The sequence below is a fragment of the Bos indicus genome, chromosome 3 (genome assembly GCF_029378745.1).
Source record: "Bos indicus isolate NIAB-ARS_2022 breed Sahiwal x Tharparkar chromosome 3, NIAB-ARS_B.indTharparkar_mat_pri_1.0, whole genome shotgun sequence".
Taxonomy (NCBI): domain Eukaryota; kingdom Metazoa; phylum Chordata; class Mammalia; order Artiodactyla; family Bovidae; genus Bos; species Bos indicus.
In genome coordinates, this window is record NC_091762.1 from 7,673,149 (window position 1) to 7,686,007 (window position 12,859).

General features: G+C 37.0%; 1 protein-coding gene across 2 annotated transcripts in view; it reads right to left on the reverse strand.

The window, feature by feature from the left end:
* The window catches only part of ATF6 (activating transcription factor 6), a 247,054-nt gene that overhangs the window by 64,621 nt on the left and 169,574 nt on the right, over positions 1-12,859 (reverse strand). For both annotated transcript variants that reach the window (XM_070782819.1, XM_019958118.2), the window contains exon 15: positions 477-561. In XM_070782819.1, coding sequence (XP_070638920.1) covers positions 477-561 — 85 coding nt within the window. The remainder of the gene's footprint in view (positions 1-476; positions 562-12,859) is intronic.

The window sequence follows — 12,859 nt, forward strand, 5'->3', positions numbered from 1 at the left end:
AAAATGCAATAGTAATACTGTCAATATCAAATTCATTAGTATTACAGATTAAATATAAACAGGTTTCTTAGGTTTAGTTTGGGAATCACATCACATCACCATTTATGTTATACAAGAAACTGCTTTGAGCTCCAATAACCTAACTTATGAACTCACCCTCACAATATAGCAAGGACTTCTTATACAGCAGGTATTACCAGAAAGGCCCCAAGCAAGAAGTCTATAGATCAGTAAAGATAAATTGTATATAAATTTATATACAAAATATATAGTAATTGTAAAGGTAGCTTTAGACTAAACCTTTTACTTTTTAAAAGAGAAGAATTTAAAAATAATATTTTGTGAAAACAGTGGGAAAATGCTTCAGAATTAACGCATGGATATATACTTGACCAGATGAATGTGTTAGTTAATCCAGAGAATCTAGGTTAAACAAAGCAATCACATGTCATTCATAAGCCAAAATTTCAACTTACCATTTATGTTTATTGCTGGTAATACAATTGACATCTTTGGTCTTGAGGTCTTGTTATGGGTGGTAGCTGGTAACAGCAGGTGATCCTAAGATTAACAAAGAACAATTTGTTACATATAACAATCAGCTTAGTCCTATAACAAGCCCAGTTCAGAGTTTCTAGGATGCCAACATTTCAATGCTATCATAAAAAAAAAGGTGGGGTGGGGCTGGCTAAGCCCTTTTGTACTCAGAACTCTGGCCTGAAGGACTAGGTGCACGGCCTCTGTACTTGTCCCCCTGTGAGCAGGTGAAACCAGACTAAGCACCGAGGAAGAGAAAAAGGGATCTTCCGTCAGGAGGGAGGCGTCATCCTGGAGGACAGGAGTCCTTGAATCTGGCTTCAGACCTGTTTTGAAGACTGGGTAAAAAGCACTGCCCCATTTCTTCTGGACTCAGAGATCAAGCCCTAAGCCTTTGGAGTGGGAGCACTGACTTCAAGACCCTAGACTAACAGAGAACTAATGCTAGGGAGTATCAAATAGTGAGAACTCACACAAAGGAAACCACTTGAATACAAGAACCGGCATCACTCAACCACCCGTGCAAGACGCCTGTGCCGGACACCTGTGCAGGATGCCTGATCTAAACAACAAACAAAAATAAAAACCCAATCATCAGCAGACAGGATTACCACCTCACTCAGCCTTGTCCATCAGAGGAAAACCAACCAAACAAACAACAACAACAAAAAGCTCAGCACAAATCTCACCCTACATGAAGCTTACACAAACTACTGGACCAACCTTAGGAGAGCAGAAACCAAAAGGAAGAAAGAATTCAACCTTGAAGCCTGGGAAAAGGAGACCTCAAACATAGTAAGTTAAAAAAAAAAAAAGAAAAAGCAGAGAAATACTACACAAATGAAGGAACAAACTAGAAATACATAAGTCCAAATAAATGAAGAGGAAATAGGCAAACTACCTGAAAAAGAATTCAGAATAATGATAGTAAAGATGATCAAAAACCTTGAAAACAACATGGAGAAAATGTAAGAATCAATTAACAAAGACTTAGAAGAATTAAAGAATAAAGATGCAGAGACAAACAACACAATTACTGAAATTAAAAATACTCTAGAAGAAATCAATAGCAGAATACCTGAAGTAAAAGAATGAATCTGTGAGCTGGAAGATAAAATGTGGAAATAACTTCTGAAGAGCAGAATAAAGTAAAAAGAATGAAAATAACTGAGGATGGTCTCAGAGACCTCTGGGACAATATCACATGCACCAACATTCGAATTATAGGGTCCCAGAAGAGGAAGAGAAAAAGAAAGGGTATGAGAAAAATTTTGAAGAGATTATAGTTGAAAATTTCCCCAACATGGAAAAGGAAATAGTCAACCAAGTCCAAGAGGCACAAAGAGTCCTGTAAAGGATTAAACCCAAGGAGAAACACACCAAGACATATACTAATCAAACTAACAAAGACTAAATACAAAGAAAGAATATTAAAAGCAGCAAGGGAAAAGCAACAAGTACATTCAAGGGAAACCTCATATGCTTAACAGTTAATCTTGCAGCAGAAAATCTGCAGGCCAGAAGGGAATGGCAGGATATATTTAAAGTACTGAAAGGGAAAAATCTACAACAAAGATTATTGTACCCAGCAAGGATCTCACTCAGAATTGATGGAGAAATCAAAAGCTTTTCAGACAAACAGAAGTTGAGAGAATTCAGTACCACCAAACCAGCTTTACAACAAATGTAGGGACTTCTACAGTCAAGAAATACAAGAGAAGAAACAAGATCTACACAATCAACCCCAAACAATTAAGAAAACGGCATAGGGACATATATACCAACAATTACTTTAAATGTAAATGGGTTAAATGCTCCAACCAAAAGACACAGACTGGCTGAATGGATACAAAAACAAGACCCATCTATATGCTGTCTACAAGAAACCCACTTCAGACCTCTCACTTTCAGTGAGACTGAAAGTGAGAGGATGGAAAAATATACTCCATGCAAATAGCAAACAAAAGAAAGCTGGAGTAGCAATCCTCACACCAGACCAAATAGACCTTAAAATGAAGACGATTACAAGAGATAAGGAAGGACACTACATAATGATCAAGGGATCAATCCAAGAGGAAGACATAACGATGGTAAATATCTATGCACCCAACATAGGAGCACCTCAATACATAAGACAACACTAACAGACATAAAAGGAGAAATTGACAGTAACACAATAATAGTAGGAAACTTTAACATCCCACTCACACCAATGGACAGATCATCAAAACAGAAAATTAATAAGGAAACATAAGTCTTAAATGATGCATTAGATGAGCTGAATCTCATTGATATCTTCAGGGCATTCCATCCAAACGCAGAATACACCTTCTTCCCAAGGGAACATGGAACATTCTCCAGGATAGACCACATCTTGGGTCACGAATCAAACTTCAGTAAACTTAAGAAAATTGAAATCAAGCATCTTCTCTGACCACAATGCTATGAGACCAGATATCAATAATAAGAAAAAGCTGTAAGAAACACAAACACATGGAGATTAAACAACATGTTTCTAAATAACCAGAAGATTACTGAAGAAATCAAAAGGGAAATCAAGAAATTTCTAGAAACAAATGACAATGAAAACACAACTCAAAACCTATGGGATGCAGCAAAAGTAGTTCTAAGAGGGAAGTTTATAGCAATTCAATCCTACCTCAAGAAACAAGAAAAACATCAACTAGACAACCTAACTTTACATCTAAAACAACTGGAAAAAGAACAAAACCCCCCAAAAATTAGTAAAAGAAAACAAACCATAAAGATCCGAGCAGAAATAAATGAAAAAGAAATGAAAGAAACAATAGTAAAGATTAATAAAACTAAAAGCTGGTTCTTTGAGAAGATAAACAAAATTGACAAACCTTTAGCCAGACTCATCAAGAAAAAAAGGGAGAAGAATCAAATCAACAAACTTAAAAATGAAAAAGGAGAGGTTACAACAGACAGTGCAGAAATACAAAGGATTATAAGAGACTATTATGAACAACTATATGGCAAGAAAATGGATAACCTGGAAGAAATGGACAGAGTCTTAGAAAAGTTCCATCTTCCAAGACTGAACCAGGAAGAATTAGAAATTATGAACAACCCAATTACAAGCACTGAAATTGAAGCTGTGATAAAGAAAATCTCCCAAAAAACAAAAGCCCAGGACCAGACGGCTTCACAGGAGAATTCTATAAAACATTTAGAGAAGAGTTAATGCCTATCTTCTAAAACTCGTTCAAAAAACTGCAGAGGAAGGAACATTTCCAAGCTCATTCTACAAGGCCACCATCACCCTGATACCAAAACCAGACAAAGACAACACAAAAAAAGAAAACTACAGACCAATATCACTGATGAACATCGATGCAAAAATCCTCAACAAAATTTTAGCAAACAGAATTCAGCAACACATCAAAAAGCTCATATACCATGATCAAGTTGGGTTTATTCCAGGAATGCAAGGATTCTTCAATATATACCAATCAATCAATACCCTGTGATACCCTATATTAACAAGTTGAAAGATAAAAACCATATGATAATCTCAATAGATGCAGAAAAAGCCTTTGACAAAATTCAGCACCGATTTATGATTTTAACTCTTCAAAAAATGGGCATAGAAGGAACCTACCTCAACATAGTAAAGGCCATATATGATAAGCTTACAGCAAACATTATTCTCAATGGTGAAAAACTGAAAGCACTCCTCCTAAGATCAGGGACAAGACAAGAGTGTCCACTCTCACCACTATTATTCAACATAGTTCTGGAAGTCCTAGCCACAGTAATCAGAGAAGAAAAAGAAATAAAAGGAATCAAGATCAGAAAAGAAGAAGTAAGGCTCTCACTGTTTGCAGATGACATGATACTAAACATAGAAAAGTACAGTATGAGAAAATTACTAGAGCTAATCAGTGAATTTAGCAAAGTTGCAGGATACAAAATCAATACACAGAAATCACTTGCATTTCTATATACTAAAAATGAAAAATCAGAAAGAGAAATTAAGGAATCAATCCCATTCACCACTGCAACAAAAACAATTAAATATCTAAGAATAAACTTACCTAAGGAGACAAAAGAATTGTACAGAGAAAATTATAAGACACTAATGAAAGAAATCAAAGACGACATAAACAAATGGAGAGATATCCTATGTTCCTCGGTAGGAAGAATCAATATTGTGAAAATGACTATACTACCAAATGCAATCTAAGATTCAATGCGATCCCTATCAAATTACCAATGGCATTTTTCACAGAACTAGTACAAAAAATTTCACAATTCATATGGAAACACAAAAGACCCCGAGGAGCCAAAGCAGTCTTGAGAAAGAAGAATGGAGCTGGAGGAATCAACCTTCCTGACTTCAGATTATACTACAAAGCTAGAGTCATCAAGACAGTATGGTACTGGCACAAAAACAGAAATATAGACCAATGGAACAAGATAGGAAGCCCAGAAGTAAACCCATGCCCCTATGGGTACCTTATTTTTGACAAAGGAGGCAAGAATATACAGTGGAGCAAAGACAGCCTCTTCAATAAATGGTGCTAGGAAAACTGGACAGATACGTGTAAAAGAATGAAATTAGAACACTTCCTAACACCATACACAAAAATAAACTCAAAATGGATTAAAGACCTAAATGTAAGACCAGAAACTATAGAACTCTTAGAGGGAAATATAGGCAGAACACTCGATGACATAAATGAAAGCAAGATCCTCTATGATCCACCCCCTAGAGTAATGGAAATAAAAACAAAGTAAACAAGTGGGACCTGATTAAACTTAAAAGCTTTTGCACAGCAAAGGAAACTATAAGCAAGGTGAAAAGACGACTCTCAGAATGGGAGAAAATAATAGCAAATGAAACAACTGACAAAGGATTAATCTCTAAAATATACAAGCATCTCATACAACTCAATAGCAGAAACACAAACGACCCCATCAAAAAATGGGGAAAAGACCTAAACAGACATTTCTCCAAAGAAGACATACAGATGGCTAAAAAACACATGAAAAGATGCTCAACACTGCTCATTATTAGAGAAATGCAAATCAAAACTACGATGAGATATCACCTCACACCAGTCATCAAAAAGTCTACAAATAATAAATACTGGAGAGGGTGTGGAGAAAAGGGAACGCTCCTCCACTGTTGGTGGGAATGTAAATTGATACAGCAACTATGGAAGACAGTATGGAGATTCCTTAAAAAACTAGGAATAAAACAACCATATGACCCAGCAATCCCACTCATAGGCAAATGAGGAAACCAAAATTGAAAAAGACACATGTATCCCATTGGTCACTGCAGCACTATTTACAACAGCTAGAACACAGAAGCAACCTAGATATCCATCGATAGATGAATGGATAAAAAAGTTGTGGTACATATACACAATGGAATACTACTCGGCCATAAAAAGGAACACATTTGACTCCGTTTTGATGACGCAGATGAACCTAGAATCTATTACACAGACTGAAGTGAGTCAGAGAAAGATAAATATTGTATTCTGTGGTACTGAAGACTTCACTTTCACTTTTCATTTTCATGCATTGGAGGAGGAAATGGCAACCCACTCCAGTGTTCTTGCCTGGAGAATCCCAGGGATGGCGGGGCCTTGTGGGCTGCTGTCTATGGGGTCTCACAGAGTTGGACACGACTGAAGCGACTTAGCAGCAGCAGTGGAGAAATAGACATAGAGAATAGACTTATGGACATGGGGAGAGGGGAGGAGAGGGTGAGACGTATGAAAAGAGTGAGATGGAAACTTACATTTTAAAAAAATGATAGTTTTTTATTTGAACCTGACTTTGGGATAATTAACTACAAATCATTTTATGATTCATTCATTCATAATGCAATACACATGAATTACTGAGTGACTATCATTAGCCCAGACCAGCCTGTGACGCTCAGTTATGTCTGACTCTGCCAGGCTCCTCTGTCCATGGAATTCCCTGGGCAAGAATACTGGAGTGGGTTGCCATTCCCTTCTTTAGGGGATCTTCCTGACCCAGTGATCAAATCCAGTTCTCTGACATTGAGGGCAGATTCTTTACCATCTGAGCCACCAGGGAAAGACTATCACTACCAGATACTATAGAAAACTGCTAGTTCTGATAACATATATCCTGCAGTATACTATAAAGAGCATTGGTCAAGCAGTCAGAACAGAGGGCTTTTAATTCTAGCTCTGCCACTTAATAGCTGTATAATCTGGATCTATTTCCAATCCTATAAAATGAGGAGGCTGGACTAGATAATGTCAGAAGGTACTGAAGTTATCTAGTAGAGTCATCTTCAAATTTCTTTTTTAAAGAAGAGTAATGTTCCGCCCCCTCCTGAAAACAATACTGATCCCAAAAACTGATATATAACAGAGAGGTTCTGATGCAAGCAAGACCAAGGCCTAGAGCCTTGCCTGCTTGGCCTTCTCTTCTCCCTTTGAAGCAGCCAGTGTTAGGCTTCTCTTTTGGTAAGCAACAGAAAAATGCTAAATAAGATGCATAGTTCTTCCCCTTAAAAAGTGTACAGCTTAGTGGAAGGGTAAAAAAAAAAAAAATTATAAACGATGCCTAGCAAAATTATATAATTCTAAATGTAATATTGGGGCTTCCCAGGTGACACAAATGAAAGAATTTGCCTGCCAATGCAGGAGACACAAGAGAGATGGGTTTGATCCCTGGGTCAGGAAGATCCTCTAGAAAAGGATATGGCAACCCACTCCAGCATTTCTTGCCTAGAAAATAACATGAACTGAGGAACCTGGCCACTTACAGTCCACAGCATTGCAAAGAATCAGACATGACTGAGTACATACACATAAATGTAATATTGCCAACTTTTGATCATCTATAAGTGACCCAGAGCATCTGAGGTTTCTAGTTTCCAACCACACAAATACTGAAGCTGAAGTAAGAATGAACCAAGAGGACTTTGGCTTCAGAAACAGGGAAGAATGAGTGTTTTGGAAAAGGTATATATGTCTTTTGTAGGTATGAAAAAGCTGGTTAAAAATGACTTTGACTTTGATATTAACTACTGTTTTCAATAACTCAGACACTTTTTTTCCTAGCAAAAACATAGGAATGGTCACAACAAAAAGGAAAAAGAGAAAAAAGTATACAGTAGTGTTTCTTCTTAAGGGAGCATGGTTAAACTGAGATAAAGCTAACCCGCAGTCTAACTCCTCTTGCTTTATTTTCTTGCTCCTGTGTTGCATCATTTGTTCAACAAACTTGCTCTATGGAAGGACTCATCAAAAAATAGGACTTGACATAGCTGAGAGTGATAAAAAATTCAATGCAACTTAATTCAATGTGATTATGAAATGTAAGTATCAGCAAAGCTAAGAAAAAAATCTAGATTGTGAAAAACAAACAGAAATTAATGTACATGAACAGAACTGTACAGAAAACCTTTCCTGTAACTGCTTGTGCTTTGTCTAATTCAAGGCAACATCTCCATGAGAACATGTTTATTTTTTAAAAAAACCAAAAAAACAGAGGGGAAAAGATGAGTGTGATTGTTCTGTTATAATTCCAGCACTGCAGCATGGGAAAGTTTTTTTTTTTTTTAAGTGCATTGTTAGACACAAAGATCACACATTTCTGAAAGTAAGATAACATATGATAGCCAAGACAAAACAAAATTTGCTGATCTTCGTGCCATAAAAATTATAAATAGCTAAACACCTATAATTAAAATACTGTTCAGGATCCCCCAAATTGAATGAGAAAACAAACCAACAAACTTACAAGCCCCAAATTAAGGCTACTGTAAAAATAAACATACTTTGATTCCACTGGTCACGGGTTAAGGTCAGGCTCAGACTTAAATCTGAATTTCCTGTTAGGATCTAGATGTCGTATCAAACTTCTTTAAACATGATTTTCAGAACATAATGCCTCCTGCTTTCTCTCTTCATTAAATTTCATACAAAGTAGTTACTTTTGCAGCAGAAAACCAAAAAAACACATTACTATTTGTGAAAAAGAAGAAATCACATCTTGAACGCATAAAAACTATTACAGTTAACCTTCCCTACCTCTAATTATTAAAGGTTTGCAAACTGGGAGTAAAACCTATAAAGTGCTTGTTTACAAAGAGACCTATAGGTTAGACATGCAGGGAATCAAAGCTGGTATACTAAAGACTCTGGGCTTCCCAGGTGGCGCTAGTGGTAAAGGACCTGCCCGCCAATGTAGGAGATAAAAGAGATGTGGGTTCTATCCCTGGGTTGGGAAGATTCTCTGGAGTAGGAAATGGCAACCCACTCCAATATTCTTGCCCGGAGAATCCCATGGACAGAGGACCCTGGTGGACTACAGTCCGTGGCGTTGCAAAGAGCTGGACATGACTGAAGTAACTTAGCATGCACCCACGAACTCTAACTGTGCCTATTTTATATTAAAAAATACTTTGCACACACACACACGCCTACAACAGTGTAGTTGCTTCATTTAATATTTACTTTCACTTCATCAAGTTAAATGTTTCTTGCCATAACAGTGAATCTTCAATCATTTGTTCTCTCCAACTATGTTTATCTCACGTTTGATGGTATTTCACTAATCCTATCAGTGACATCTTCAGAAAGGAATCAGTCAACATTTACTGACTTCTCACCATTCACTAAAAAAAAATTTACTGAGCATAGTAACCTACCATGTATTCAGCACTGTGCTACAGAGGATATTTTCTTTTAAAGAACACATATTCAAGTTTTTCTTAGGCAAAGAATGCTAATTGTGGCAGGAACAGTCATTGTGCTCGGTATCTACTTTCCTTTTCCTATTCCTTTTCTAATATCATTTAGCTGGGCACGAAGCTACTCAGAAAAAGGACTATATTCCTGTGCAACCAAGTGAAGCTACACATTCAAGTTCTGGTCAGTGGACTGTGAGGAGAAATGGTGCATGAAACTTTGTCAGGGTGGTGATGGTGAAAGGCAAACTCGCTCCTTTTCTTGTTTCTCACCTGCTAGCTAGAATGCAGATGTGACTGCTGAAACTGGGGTAGCCATCTTGCATCAGGATACGGAAACTGCAATCTGAAATTTATGGAGCAATAAGAAGGAGCAAGGGATCCTAATGATCAAGGAGATACCATTAGACCTCCATATGAGAAACAAACTTCTAATTTGTCTAAGTCACTACTATTTTGGACTTTTCTGTCACTTGTACTAAAACAACTCCAATGACTAGTTATATTACAAGTTTGTGAAATAATATAGTGGTTTTTACTCAAGAGAAATCTCAATAAGGGTTAAAATAATCAAAGAAGCTTTACTCTTTAACAGTGTAAAACAATCACCTTTGTTATCTGGCCTTGTTGATAATATTCCCCTCCCCTTTATTTATTAAAGAAATTGTCTAGGAAATTCAATCCTGGAAAAGTACAAGTACAATTAGATGAATCTGAACAAAATTCTTTCTTTCTTATTAAGTCAGTTAATATAATTCAACTGCAACAAAGGTGAAGTTACTTAGAAATAAAAAGTAGAAAAAAGATGTTGCCATAGAGATCAATTATTTTGTCACAGTCTTTCAAAACTATGTCACTACCTTTACGATATCTTCAAATGGACTCCTAAAAAGCTTTTATAGGACTGAGATACCTAGGAATATCTGTGGGGAGAAAACTACGTGGACAAAATAGCATAATCAATGCTTTGTTATTCTCAGAGGAAGTTAGAGAAATACTGGTGGGAAAACGCCAAAACGTTTCATTGTCAGAATAAAGCATCAGTTTTCCAATGTTATACAATATTGTGCATGAGAAAATATACTATTTTCATACAGCTTTCCCCATTCCCTCTTCCAAGCACTTTGTTAGAAAAACAAAATTATTAGTGCATAACACAGCATCCAAAGTTATCTGTTTCTTCTCTCTTTTTTTTTAAAGAGCTAAAATTGGAGACTAACTTATCAAAAGAACAGGACCACATTTTGCCCAGCTGGAGGTTATGATGGAAAAGCACATTCAAACTGAGGTCCTACCAAGTTTTGTCTAATGTTGATTCTACATATCTGTGTAGGTAGAAACTGACCTTAACTTAAACTAACTCACTAGGTTAAATGACCCTTCCCGCTCCCCCTCTAAAACTTACTGCTGCCTCTAACACACTAAACATTCATGACTAGTTGGGTTATTTTTCCAAAACTACCTTTGCTAATTGCATTTGTTACTAACTGTGTAATTTAATAAACTACTACATAACTGATAAAACAGTGTGAATAGAAAGAGAGCACTGTGGGTGTAGCGCTTCCGAGTTGGCGCTAGTGGTAAAGAACCTGCCTGCCAAAGCAGAAGAAAGAGACGCAGGATCGATCCCTGGCTCAGGAAGATCCCCTGGAGGAAGACACAGCAACTCACTCCAGTATTCTTGCCTGGAGAATCCCTTGGACAGAGGAGCCTGGAGGGCTACAGCCTATAGGGTCGCAAAGAGTCAGACACGACTGAAGTGACTTAGCATGCACACAGTGAGTAGAGTTTATTGCAAGAAAGACAACGTGGAACTTTAGTAGATGTGCACTCAAAAAGAACCGGCCCTACCTCAAAGCTTGCCAAATGAATGCACATTTATATAATTAACTGAGATAAAGTAAGACACACACACGTATATATCTTAAAAAAAAAAAGATCCTTTGCTTTAACCAATTTTGTTAATTAACAGATTACCCCTAGTCTCTGTTTTACTAGGTAGAACAGCTTTGCCCATGTTAGGAAACTGAATCAGGGCTGCAGTCTTTTATTTTTGATAGAAAGGAATGCATTTAAAATTTATTTATTTGGCTGTGCTGGGTCTTTGTTGCCATGCAGGCTTTTCTCTAGTGGCAGTGTGCTCAGGCTTCTCACTGAAGTAGCTTCTCTTGCTGCAGGGCACAGGCTCTAGGCTGAGTGGGCTTCAGTAGCTGCAGTTCTGGGCGTTAGAGCACAGACTTCATAGATGTAGTCTATGTTTTCTTAGTTTCTCTGCAGCATGTGGGATTCCCCCGGGCCAGGGATTGAACAAGGGTCTCCTGCACTGGCAGGCAGATTCTTTACCACTGAGTCACCAGGGAAGCCCAGAAAGGAAGGTATTTAATATCTAACGATGTCCCCTAAGGATGAGGGAAACTCAGTCTGCAACAGGCAGTATCTGTGACACTAAACAGCTTTCACTTAGATCAACATGTCAAAGAGTCTTGCAGATCAGGCCCATATTAATAACAATGACCTCTTGATATTTTAAATTTGAACCACGTAAACTGTATTACAGACATGGGGGTTGGTTTTCCAACCCAGAAAACTGTTAAAAACAGACCAAAAATAAAAAGAGCATCTATCCACATTTGAAAAACAGCTTTGTATTAAATTTTCTCTATCAATATGTTCCTACCTTTTGTTTCCTGTATCACTGCCTCATTTACCTTACCAAGTATCTTTCAGACTACCAAACCGAAGGCCAAAGCAGTAATTAAAGTCAGTTTTTCCTAGTTATTTATCAATTCACAACATTCTGAACTAATGTTAATTTCTAGTAGTTACATTAACTGTTGATCAGGAACCAAATCTGTCCTTTCATTTAAAGCAATTATAAAGCAAAGGCAATTAGGAAATTTGAAATCATTAAACTACACAGACACACATACTGACATATCCTGAAAATAAGAATTGCAAAAAAAAAAAAAAAATTAGAGGTAGTAAAATTAAGTAGAGTGTAATCATTTAAAAGTCTATTAAAATGTCTATGATGTAGAACTTCCCATCATAGTAAAAACATAAGTAAAATACATTACTCATCCCAAAACTAGAAACAGTTAATAGAAATAGCTAATATGAATGCAGTATTTGTGCCACTAACATATGCAATAAAACTACAGGCCAATAAAAGGAAATGTAAAGTTTGCATCTGCACCATTAGCACACATGTCAGCCAGAGGAAAAATAAATCAAAACTATTAGAGCACAACAGATGGCTCAAAAGCGAGCCAAGGTTTACATTTTGACAAGAGGAAAATTTTGACAGTAAATTCAAATCTGATAGTGCAGGCAAGGTCACCCCCAAAAAAAGTTAGTTTGAAATCCTAATAAGTACAAACTAAAGTACTGCCATAAGCAATGGTTCTCATATCAAACTCTACAAGAAGCCCCCAAAACTCCCCAACTGATGCTGAACTCCTTTTTTTTTTTTCCTAATTTTTTAACTGAAGGATAATTACAATATGGTGGTGTTTCTGCCATACATCAACATGGATCAGCCACAGGTATACACATGTCCCCTCCCTCGTGAGCCTCCCTCCCACCTCCCATCCCATCCCACCCCTCTAG